Source organism: Gymnoscopelus braueri, assembly GCF_963280865.1.
Source record: "Gymnoscopelus braueri genome assembly, chromosome: 19".
In the NCBI taxonomy this organism is placed as follows: domain Eukaryota; kingdom Metazoa; phylum Chordata; class Actinopteri; order Myctophiformes; family Myctophidae; genus Gymnoscopelus; species Gymnoscopelus braueri.
This window is the reverse complement of record NC_137621.1, coordinates 24,978,301-24,990,794: the sequence shown is the minus strand read 5'-3', so window position 1 is coordinate 24,990,794 and position 12,494 is coordinate 24,978,301. Positions and strand designations below refer to the sequence as shown.

Sequence of the window (12,494 nt, the reverse complement as noted above, 5' to 3'; positions counted from 1 at the left end):
TGGACATTAGCTCATGCAGAGAGCTTGTAACTATTTAGTTAGTCTGGCGTTCTTCAACAAGAACTTCGTTCCAGGACATATCATCTGTCTGTGAGAGGAGCATCAGTAACACCGGAAAGTTGGATGTTACGACTAGTTTTTTTGCACTTAAAATGTTGTTGTTTTTTAAGCTGACCCCATTTGCTGCGGTTTCTTTTTGTCTGACGAGCTGCTGAACTACTGGGACAAGTGTTCCTATCTCCAAAGACGTGACTCTTTTCATAGTTTGGTTTATTTGACATCTGACATGGACATCACAATATAATATGCAAACATTATGCAAAGGACCAGTGTGCTTGGCATGGGTTTAGACGGGAACCGCAGGGGGTGCGACGGGACGCGGCGGGGGTGTGTGGGGCGCGACGGGACAAGCAATAACCCCACATTTGCAACTACTTTTGCCTGCCCACTTCACCGGGTATGGACTTGGTTACAATATACATTTACTATTTAAATTGACATTTTGCTGTTGCATCTGTGCAACAGGTATTTGCTCCTCATAAACTCAATGCTAATTCCTCATCACGTGAGTAGGGCTGAGATGGATATCGATTGGTCATTGAATCGCACGCATAAAGACCATCATAATCTGCATTTATTAATCTTTTGTTTATTGTTTTGTCTGTTCATGTGTTAAGCAATTCCCACCACCGTTCAGTTGAAAACGAAAGCTCAACTTGAGAATATTTAGCAGCAGAAATAAACTGCTTCGGGAACCCTAACCGCATGAAAATGTCTCTACCTCTGTCTCTCTTTCCTCATTGCATGCGCTCTGGTCTCCAAAGACACGTATATGATTTATACTTTTACAAACACACAACGAATCTCTCAGATTCTTCCGCACACCTAATTCTCCAACCTAATTCTCAACTAATATCTGTGATTAAAATGTTTCTGTAATCAGCAGTATATACTGTAAGTGTCGGACCTGTCTGCGCACACTACACAGAGAGAGAGCGGGAGAAGCATTTTTTTATTCATGTGTTCAAACAGCTTACCTGCCTCTCGTCATGTACAGTAAGAATCCATCCTCCTGGCAATACTTGCCGTGCACCCTGCGCACGGCAAGTATTGCCTGTTGCCTGTTGTCTCATGCATGTGAATATTAAACTGATATGTCAAAATATCACAGATGTCTGTTAGATATTAGACAATTAGGGTACCGTGAACGCAGTAACAGCCATGCACTTGCATTTGGATTTATCTTGTTTAAATGTTTCGGTGAGCAGAGACCTTTTGCCACATTTTTGCGTTGTGCAAATAGCAACATTGCGATGGACACACCCACATGCCGCACGTTAAGACCTTGCGCCTGGCGTTAATCAGCGGCGTGGAAATAGGGGCCCGAGTTAAATTAAAGGGAAACGTGTGCAGATTACTAACCTAAATCCCATTATTTTGACGTGAGGATATAAATTGGATAGCATGGGAAAAAATACCCTGCCTTCTGTGTATTTCTTGGCGAATTGTTACAATGACGTCAAATGTGTCGTTTTGCGTCATCGCAAAACGAAACATTAGATGTCAGCTTTAACACAGAGGATTTTACTGTGTACCATTATTTAATTTAATTTCCTCATTTCCTCATTCAACTGTAGCCACACTGTAGTCATTCAGTCATTTGCTCACCTCAGCAGGGGAAGGCTTGGCTCCTTTCTGCGCAGCAATGCTCCCTCCACACCCCAGCCCGCTGTTCAGCGTTTCCTCCGTGTCGAGTACAGTGGTCGCACGGTACGCCCTCCATGTAGTCGTGGCTTCTGCCTCATCCTCTGACCCGCCATCCATCATCATCCTCGGTTCTCCTCTTCCTCGTGCTCCCGTCTCGTCCACCGGCACGGCCGCCCGATCCCTCCATGTGCTCCTCACAGTGACGTTCCTCATCTCCGGTAAGTTGTCGTCCTGGGAATGTGGGCCGTACGTCTGGCTTCTCCAGCTGGTGACCGTGGTGGTGCTGCTGCTGCTGCTGCTCTCGAAACCCGACTCGGTGTCGTTGTTGAAGTCGGCCGAGCCTGCGTCTGGGGATTGCAAGCTGAAGCTCCTGCGCTGGGAGCAGAGGTGGCTGGCGGTGGTGGTGGTCTCCATGCATCTCTCATGCAGGCCCAGTGTCGGGGAGGTTTCCTCTTGGTCCTCGGGTCCGCAGTCCTGGTCCTGGCAGGACCGCAGGGTGATCCCACTCTTGGGGATGGAGATCTCATAAGGGATGGAGATGCTGCCGCGGTGCTCAGTGCTGCTGGGGCCTGGCAGTAAGCCAAAAAATAAATCACACTTTAGCGTTTGATATGATAAATATGTCATAATGTGGTTCACAAAATTAAATCAATTCTATTTATAAACCTTTTTGTGTTTGCCATTTCATCATAACCACTAGCTATTCTGCTTCCATAACCCTTTAGCTATATTTACTGTACAAACAAAATAAACTGTGCATAATTAATATAGTGAGAATCAATATATTGTGAATTGTTTAAGATATGCAATAATTTTTATTGAAAACATTTCCACCACTTTATTTTAATTTGAAGAGTTTCGGCGCGTGACCTTCATCAAAGCTAAGTGAACAGAAAAAGTCCTCCAGGGGTCAATACTAAGCCCTCTATTTTATTTCTCTCTCCACTAATTTCTTCGCTGGAAATAGCTGATCTACAAGACCACTGTGAACTTGTAGATCAACTATTTTCGGCAAACGTTCCTCTCAGAATAGGGTAACGGTAAAGATCTAGCTGATGTACAAGGTTAGAAGCATCCTAACGTTACCTATTAGAATGTTACTAGTGGAGGTGTGTCGCTCTTTGACTGACGTCGGTTCACTGGACAGGCTGTTGCTGCGGCTGCTGCTTCTGGAGGAGCTCGGGTCATTGGGATAGATGGTTATACTACTGGTCATCTTATTGCTGGTGGTCAGGATAGGTTTGGTGGATATTTTGGGTTTACCGTTGGCGGCAAAAGGTTCTGACATCATCACTTCCTTCCTGTCAGTCTCGACGATGGCAGGCTTGATGATGGCTTTTGATCTTAGCGCTTCGCGCGGACTACACACGCGTCGGATCTCAATCCCGGATGCTGTACACGCAGGCTCCTGGACCTGGAGGTCTCCCTCGGCCAATAGCGGCCTGCTGTGGAGCTCTTCATCAAAGGAACTCCTGGATGAGGAACCCTCTGAATTTGAGTCATGAACACGCGAGTGTCTGGGATTCTTGGGGGTTGTAGTCCTACTGCTTATAGGTGTAGCCGCCACCTCAGTCACGGGTTCCGGTTCAGATGGCCTTGATCCAGTGGATTCTGTCTCAGAAGCAGACGAATGACCTTCTGACACTTGATCACTAGGCAACAGTGGAGTGACATGGGATCTGTAAGCTTTGAAGGATCCATTGGCTTTGGAGAGGCCGCAGACAGAGACGGGGATGGGGACAGAGTCCTGGACCTGGTCCAGTGATTCCTGATCTGATGCAGATGCCGTTTCCTTCTCCAGTGCAGAAATGCTGTTGACATTGCCAGAGCTCTCAGGCATTATGTCAGAGTTGTTTGACTCACTATCGCTACCGACATACAACTTCGAAACCTTTTCCACTTTGCTCTTTTTGCTTTCTCCGTCATTCGGCTTCTGAGCCGTCCGCCACGGCTTCTGGTCGTTGCTGGTAGCTGCTGGTGGGTAGCGATTAAGGACAGACATTTTCTTGTTATCATTAGAAGACACACCGACAGGGGTGTGAGAGGCTCCCCTCGTCTTCTCCTCTTCTCCTTTGCCCTTGTCTCTCATTCCATTATCAGACATGGTTTTGGGCGTCCTCCTGCTCTTGTGAGCAGGACTGAGGGCTCTCCTGACAGACTTGGGAGAGTTCTCCTCGGAGTGACTCAGTTCTTTGCTCCTCAGCTTGGTTTCTCTCTTATGCTGAGGAGACAGCTCCCTGTTCTTGTGCTTGGGAGAACTTGGCTCCGAGATGGCGGCGGCGCTTCTGTATTTGGGCTTCTCCTGTCTGAAACCTACCGACGCGATTTCTTCGCTCTCAGCTTTGCCATTCTCCAGGACCTTAGCGGGGTTATTCGGGCAAAGGTTGGAACTTCCATTGCCGAGGTTACCCTTTCCATTTCCCCCGGTTCCACTGTTCGCACAGAGTTGCGTCTTGAGCTGCTCCACCTGCTCGCAAAGTTGACGGGCCCGTGTCCGTTCTGTCTGGAACTTCTCCTGGAGCTCTCCATTCTTGGACTCTGAGTTCTTTAGGTCGTCCTCGACGATCTCCAGCTGTTTGAGGCGGTTCTTCAGCCTCTCCACCTCCTGAGTCAGTTCCTTCACTTTGTTGTCCTCGTCTGGCGCGGAAACTTCCAGGCTGCTGTTCTTCTCGTTCTCAGATTTGTTCCTCAGGCCGACAACATCGTCAGTCAGTTTGAGGTAGTCAAGGCTCTTTTTGCGTCCGGTCAGCTTGCTGGTGAGGAGGCCGGTGGATGACAATTCATCTTCGATCCGTGACCTCATGAGGTCTGCATGGCCGGTGTCAGCTGTGGTGCTGAGGCGGTTCTTCTGACGCTCCAGTTTTTCCCTAAGCTTCATGATGATCTTCTCGTCCTCCCTCTGTTTCTCCAGCAGTCTCTTGCGTTCACTCACAAACGTCTGTGTGAACCCCTTGAGCTTCTCCAGCTCTCCGGCCAAGGCCTGCTCTGCCCTGTCCAACTTAACCTCTGACCCTTCCACTTCCTTCAAACGGGCCTTGAGGGCGTCTAACTCAGATGAGAGCTTCTTGGTCAAGTTTTTCTCCTCATTGAGACTAAGGCACAGCTGGCCACAGTCAGACTTGCTCTTCCCAAAAGCCTCCTCTAGTTTCTCCAGTTCAGCCATCCTCCTCTGGAGGCACTCAATCTCAGCCTTCAGCTCCTGGGTAAGGCTCTCCTCCTCTTCCAACTTCTCTCTTACTGTGCGGCAGAGATCCTCAGCCTTGCGCACCTCCTCGTCCTTGCCCTGAATCTTGAGGAGGCGTTTCCTTAGAGCCTCCACATCTGAAAGCAGGGAGGAGTTACTGCCTTCTGCTTGGATGATCTTGTCCTGCAAGGGAGAGAGAGTTGATCATTCAATAACTGATTTCCTTATTTATTAATAAATTACACCTCATTCCTCCTCTTCTTGACATATATACATAGTCCAAACACACACATGTACATTTCCTTCACACCATGTCCCAACAAAAGTATTCTTAAAGGTTTCATGACATTCAGTTTTACAACACGTTAAAAGTCTTTATCATGGTCCTTCAAACGTGTATTAAAATGTTTTAACTGAAAAGTCCACTCCAGTGATCCATGGCAGGTTTTTTTCTCTCCGATTTCTAAAGCCTTTTGAACTGAAATGAAAAAAAAAATCTTTGCCTGCGGGTGTCGCTGTTGAGGGATTTTGACTGTCAATCATCGCCTCTGCTCCGGCGGGGAGGAGAGGGGGCTGGATTAATGGACTATGACGTCAAAGTCCAGGGGCCAATCCCAGCCCTTTTTTTGCCTAATTATTCAGAAAACCCCAGACCACAGAAATTCCACTGAATGTTCAAAGTTAAGGTTTTTTGGGTGTAATTGAGGTCATAAAAAATATATATATATGAAAATGAATGTCATGAAACCTTTAATCAATACAAATTAAAATTGAATAAAAGGTTGGATATTGCACATGCAAATAGTGACCTGTAGGTCAAGCAGCTCATCTTCAGACTTCTGCAGCTTGTTGGTGGCTTCCTCCAGTTCGTCCAGCCTTCGCCCCAGACTCTGCAGCTTGTGCCGCAGGTGGCGATTCGTCATGTCCTTGTGTTCAGACATGGCTGCACAGTTCTTTGTCGTATGTCAGGTTCGCTTTTGCTCTCAACTGGGTGACGTTATTTGATGACAATGTTTCGAGAGCTCCACATTTGTGTGGCAGTACTTTGACTTCTGTTTAGTGTTTTATGGTGGCCCAGGTGATAACTGGTTTCAATGGGATGGGAGGTGGGGGTGGGGAGTGCCCCTTTTCTTTCCCACTATGGCACTCCTCAGCTTCCTCTTTCCTGGTTGTAGTTTTAAGGGCTTGTGTGTCCCTCAGGGTGATGTTCAGCATGAGCATACGTCATCTGCAGGAGAAAAAGAGCAAACAATTATTTCAGTAATCGCCACCGGATCGTCAACGGCAGCCTTTTGAATTGTGGCAGTGTTTCTGGGTAAGCAGAAACCTCCGTATTAACACAAGGAGCAATCGGGGAGAAAAAGACTACATTGAAAGAAATGTTGAATAAGTGTTGCAAAATCTTCAGTAACATTGCATAAAGTTTGCCGAGGTGAACCTGAGAACGGCAAAAGAAGGAAGAATGCAGCGAGAGAGTGGGAAAAGAGAGGGAGAAAGAGACAGTAATTGATTGCACGCCGTTAGTAGCAGAGCTGCACAACCAGCATATGTTTTTTAAGTTCCGCCCGGTAGCAACACAAACCTTAAAGCTGCAATCTTTAAGTTTCTTGTCCTGTGATTCAAACCCAGGTCTCCAGCATGGCAGACCTACAGTAACTACTACTCTCCCAAGACTCCCTGCTTGGACGGGGGAGATACTGTGCATATGAGCTTCAGGCGGTACTACTTGTCAACCAGTAAGTCTCCTACCCAAGGTCAGGGTCTCATTTCTCAATGGAACGTTAGGCAGACCACCTCCAACCACTGCAGATGTGCTAGTTATATTGTATTAGCATACTCATACACTATACAGATTCCGCATTGCCGCTTTAAGGGAGAGACAGAATTGGCCAAAATCAAGAACACATCCAAAGTTTGCGTACATTCACATACACCTAAATAAGTGGTAGGTCAGATGTAGCACACATACGCATGTTACATGTGTATGTGTTCTGTGAATGTACAGTGAAACTAATTCATAATAATCTGACAAGAGGAGAATCATTTACGGGAAATTATTCTCCTCTAATTGAGGCTAGGAATGAGTTTCACAGTTGGCCAAAAATAAACCGACTTTTCAGACAGATGTCAATAATATCCCAAAATCTATGGAAATAACACATTATATGGGTCAAAAGTATCAGCACAACAGACAGGCTTACACTAAGTGCATACATAATGTTTCTGTTTGGGTGCCTTGTGTTTCACCTTGTGAAACATCATGTGCTGCTTCCGTCTGAGTAAGTGGATAGGAGTTTCGCAGAATCTCACACACACACACACACACACACACACACACACACACACACACACACACACACACACACACACACACACACACACACACACACACACACACACACACACACACAGCATCCCAGCATCCCAGCATCCCAGCATCCCAGCATTGATTTCTCACTGCCTCCCTATTTCAGCTGACAGCAGCATATCTCAATGACATTGGCTCTCCGTTCGCATGCCCCCTCCCCTCTGTCTACATACATATGTGCAGTGCTCCTCGCCATGGCAACGGTCACATCATTGTCACAGCATCACAACACTACACCATTCATGATCTCTGGGGGGGGGGTGTAAGGATGTGACAAAGCCGTGTAACTGCTCTGTTGTTTTGATGCATTACTGTTTTCTAGATTTGTAGTAACCAAACTCTAATAAAAGAAAATAGGGCTGTCCTTGACTAAAGAAAATCTTATCACTTTGTCATAATGGATTAGTTGATATAATAGACAAATGAGAGTTCCCCACATGTAAAAGCACCACAAATAACTTATATTATTTCTCAGGAAATTACTAAAGCTCATTATGGAAAAAAACTATTTATTTTCTGTTTGAGACCAAACAGACAATTAATGGACTCTGTGGACAGCCCTAGAACACCAGTGTTTTTCTGACAGTGGCTGTGGCAGTGAAGAACTGATGGTGAACAGTGGATGAATGTGCTACTATACAGTTCTCATTATGAGGCAAACCTCTACCCTCTGTAGGTCCAGCAAGCCTCTGTAAGATGGGAACACAGATCATTAGCACACACGCACGCACACAAACGCACGCACACGCAGTCCTATAAGCAGTCCTATTAGCATCTAGATGCATCGACCCTACTGTGCCCGTCTCATGAATGATTCAGGTAACCAGGTCTTTCCTGCTCTACTATCTAGTAGCGTCTACCCTACATAGTAAAATCCTCAGTGTTAATTTAACTCTCAGAGTGCAAAAAGGGTCAAATGTTCCACTCCGACACTGAGGATTTAGTGTGTAGATCCCATTTTGCTCACTTCTTCAATCATTGGCATCATTCTTCAAACCGCAACCTTCCCCCACCGACTGACTGAACATCGATCTGCGGAGTGGTGGTGGTGGTGGGGGTGGTTGGGGTAGGGGGCAAGAAACATCTGCACACATCATCACTTATCGACCCCCCAGACAATGAGATGCCCTTAAACCCCTACCCCTCCCTTTCTCTACCACAATGTACCATACCATGTTCAACAACAACTAAAGCTACATGGCAGTACACATAAAACGCTACTGCTGTTTGCAGACAGTTCTTCAACATTACAGTACATGCACTCAGTTGCAGCAAAAATATCACTTTAGCCCTTTAGCTGTAAAGTAATAACACTCCCACTTAATTTAGTTAATCTTTTCATTGCATGGACTCTGTACGTACATGCTTGGAAAATGCCCCGGTCTAATGCACCCTGCAAGGTACAGCTTGTTATTACGGGATACTTCAGCATGGATTCATATACTATATATCTTCTCTTAGTAAAAAAAATAAAAAAAAAAGTCACTCTGCCCCAAATTAATTAAAAGTCTTGTTGAACACCAAAGCAATAAGCTTCCAGAGTCAGTATGGCAACGATTATTTAATAAAAAACATACTATGTCAAATCAAAGTGCTTTGCTCTTGTGTTTTAATTATTTTCTACTTTCATGAGGTCTGGTGGTTTGTGTTCGTCTTGGGGGAGTGCATGACTTAAGCAAAACAGGATTGAAAAGAGGAGTGGAACAACAACAAAAAAAGACAAACGAAGAATGTTTGAGTTGCACAGTGAAAAAAAAAACTGCTTGCCTAGCTGTCCGGTTGGGAGCCAAAACACCTTAGTCAATAAAATAATTTTGTCTTACTGTAGCTTTGCCCAGCTGTTGCTTGTTATGTGAGGTATAAGCCAACGTTTTCTCTGTTGTCTGTCTCTCATAAAGCTATGGTGGTCTGCATAGTCCGAACTGACAAACCTGTCTCGTCTGATCCTAGGCCAGGACTGCATTCAGTCAGTGAAGCAAAATGCTTTTTAAACAGGCAAATATGTCCATAACAAGCAGAGTGGGCTCGCTGGCTTGAGACATTTTAATAAGTTAAATTCTGTTCTTTATGACAGACCTTGAAGTTGTGCTCTGGAGAAAACGAGGTATTATCTATCATGCTATACTGATCGGCTCCTGCCCTATGGGCCCCATGGCTCGGCAAGGCTTACGTATACTGAGGAAACAGAAGTACCTGAGGAGGACATTTGAACCACTTAATAAACCCTCAGTTGACTGGGGTCCCCCTGGGGTCTATACTTGGCCCTCCTTTTTCCCTCTACACCAAAATCTCTTTGCCGAAAATGTACAATCTACAAATTTACAATGCATTGCAACATGACACGTTGTGAGCTTGTAGATCTGCTATATTTGCTGAATGTTCGCCCCATAATAGAGACACTAGGTTCATGCAGTTGATACCTGTTACAATAAAGCTATGCAGTAGGCCTAACTGTTTTACTGATGAGGTACTCTTCTCTGTTCCAGTTTACATACTACAGAGAGACATCTTTTGAGTGTCACTGTTGGTTTTGCTTAAAGGAGGTTGTTCTGGATTTTTGAGGAGCTTAGGAGATCTGAAACTTGACAATTATTATACTGTGTCATTTTTCTCTTCCCAATACAAGCAGCCTATAATGGTTGCAATGTTCATAAACAAATAATTCAGAATTCAACACAGGTTGAGTCCTGTCGCTGGTTAAGTAATGGCTGTTTCTAAGGCCAGCTACTCCGTCTTGGCAGTCTGCCTTCAATCTCTCTCTCTTTCCTACCTTTTTACCTCCCTCATCTCTCTCTCTCAGACACACACCAGGCACGGCTGAGTGGCCCATGCTTTTAGGGAGCGACGTGCGCAACGTGTCTCTGACGGAGGCTAACCTCCAAGCCAATCAACAAACCTGACTGACTTATCACAGAGATGAGGCCTCATTAGCGTCATTTAGCGACACTGGGGAGTCGGGGACAGGACTAGGAGCTTGGACGGAGAGATGCAAAGAAAAAAAAAATTAAATAAGAAAGGGGATGAAGGGAGGAAGTTGGAGAGAGTGGAGAGGGTGAGAGCTGAGGTAGTGCACAGAGAAATGGGAGAAGGGCAGGTACGGAGAAAGACAATTTGGTCCCAATGCCCGTATAGGGTGGAATCACCGATGGCAGTAGAGGGTGGAATCAAAGACATGGGCACCTCAATGAAGTGTAGCAGGGGGGTCATAAATAACACAGATCACCAACACTAAAACCCTGAGTGTTAATTTAACTGTGAGAGTGTAAAAATGTACACGAGTGGACCCATAAGGGTTCCGAGTTCTTCTCAGGTTATACTCTCTCATATTCATAGTACATTATCTTAACATAAAGGATTTTACTCTTGATCTACAAACAACCATTGTGCCCGTCAATGTGCCGAAGTGTCCTACACTGAAAACCTACCTCATTATCTAAGCGTGATCTTTAAAATGTAGCCTAGCTTTAAGCAGCAATTATGAGAAATAATAAAAAGTCCACATCGATGCTCAGGTTGAATGAAAGATGACCTGTTCCACTGACACAGACACAGACACGCACACACACACACACACACACAGATGCGGTTTCACGCACATCCATGCTCAGAAAGTCACTCATTCATAGTGCTGCAGGGTGATTTTTCTTCATAACCATGGTAAAAAAAAAAGAAAAGAGGTGTGGAATTGTTTAACCAAGAACAGCTTCGAAAGAGAGGTGGAGGGAGTTAGAACAGGGAAGGAAGTAGGGAGGGAGAGGGTGGTTGAGGTATTCGGAACTGCGACCAAATCATTCATCATTCCTCAGCTCTTTGCTTTGTTTGTCAATTACCGAAAATCTGAAGGGTCGCCTTCCCCACCGACTGCCCCCCCTTCAGATTTTCGGCTGACCCAACCAGGCACATTCCTCATGATGGGTGGACCGGGCACTGCCTAGGCAGGGTCAATGCCCAGCCTGTTCCTACAGTCAGATCACTGCCTGCTTCTCCCTCTATAACAGGGGCTCTATTCCTGCTCCTCCTGCATCACACGATATTTGATTTGAACTCAATATCGATATTGTGACCATAATATCGTATTGTGATGATAATATCAATTCTTCCCCCCAAAGATTCTCAAAAATAGCTCACAATAGCTTCAAGCTCACAAAGATTTGTGTGGATACTAGCAGGGCCGGATACAGAAATTATTAACTGGGGGGGCATTAATAAATGCTGGGGGGGGCGGCTTCCTCGGCGCCGCGCACAGCGCGGCGGCGAAATTTTTTTTTGGGGGGCCCAAAACCATTTGGGGGGTTTTCGGGGGCCCCAAACGGTTCTGCTTCATTTTTCTGTGTGTGGGTTTTGCGAGCAGTCGGCCCGTCACAGTCCCCCCACCCCCCCGCTTCGGAGAGACACTAAGCGGTGCGTGTTCAGGTGGGTCTAAAATGCTGCCCACGGTGCCCACTTACAGTCTATGGTGCCCACCCAATCAAAATAAATAAATGTTACATAAATATTTTATGATAAAAAAAAAAGTTGGCAAAAAAATATATATATATATTTTTTTTTTTTTTTTACCCAAATTTTGATTGGGTGGGCAGGATGCACGTTTGGGTGGGCACTGCCCACCCCTGCCCCCCCCTAGAACCGGCCCTGGATACTAGGCTATTTACTTGAAGATCAGCTATAATAACTTTTTTATGTTTAAACATTTTTGAAAGTATAAAAATGGTTATTCATACCAGCAACACTTATGCCATAAAGCGATATTACGAAATATCCAAAATCCCAGACAATATCTAGTCTAATATGATACAGAAATAAAATCGATATATTGCCCTACCAGGAGGCATACAATCCAACCCTCACCCCAACTCCCCAACCCACCACAACTCAACTTTCATTGAAATGAGTGCCCTCTCCATTTCTAAAATAGCTCTATGATAATTCCCCCTAAGAGCTAGAGCTTTCACTTCCCGAAATCTGGACAGGAATTTCAAGTTCATCACTTGACCTCTCACTGCCCTTTTTTGCCCTCTGATGACCATCTCTTGATAACAGCCGGCATTGAGACTTGCACTGACTGGCAGCAAGAGGTTATCTCACCAGAGGGAAGGGACAGCAGGCTGGCATGGACTCTCAAGGTTCAAGGTTTTTTTCTTTTGTGTCACATACTCATACGTACAATACAGCTGGAAGTAGTAATGAAGAATGAGAGAGAGAGAGAGCGAGAGAGTGTGAGTGAGTGAGTGAGAG

General features: G+C 45.4%; 1 protein-coding gene across 1 annotated transcript in view; it reads right to left on the bottom strand.

Moving 5' to 3' along the window:
- The window catches only part of luzp1 (leucine zipper protein 1), an 85,545-nt gene that overhangs the window by 23,954 nt on the left and 49,097 nt on the right, over nt 1-12,494 (bottom strand). The window contains exons 3-5 of the mRNA XM_080413678.1: nt 5,701-6,119; nt 2,794-5,074; nt 1,669-2,276 (exon numbers count right to left, since the gene is read on the bottom strand). Of these exons, the coding sequence (XP_080269804.1) occupies nt 1,669-2,276; nt 2,794-5,074; nt 5,701-5,832 (3,021 nt within the window). The 5' untranslated portion in view covers nt 5,833-6,119. The remainder of the gene's footprint in view (nt 1-1,668; nt 2,277-2,793; nt 5,075-5,700; nt 6,120-12,494) is intronic.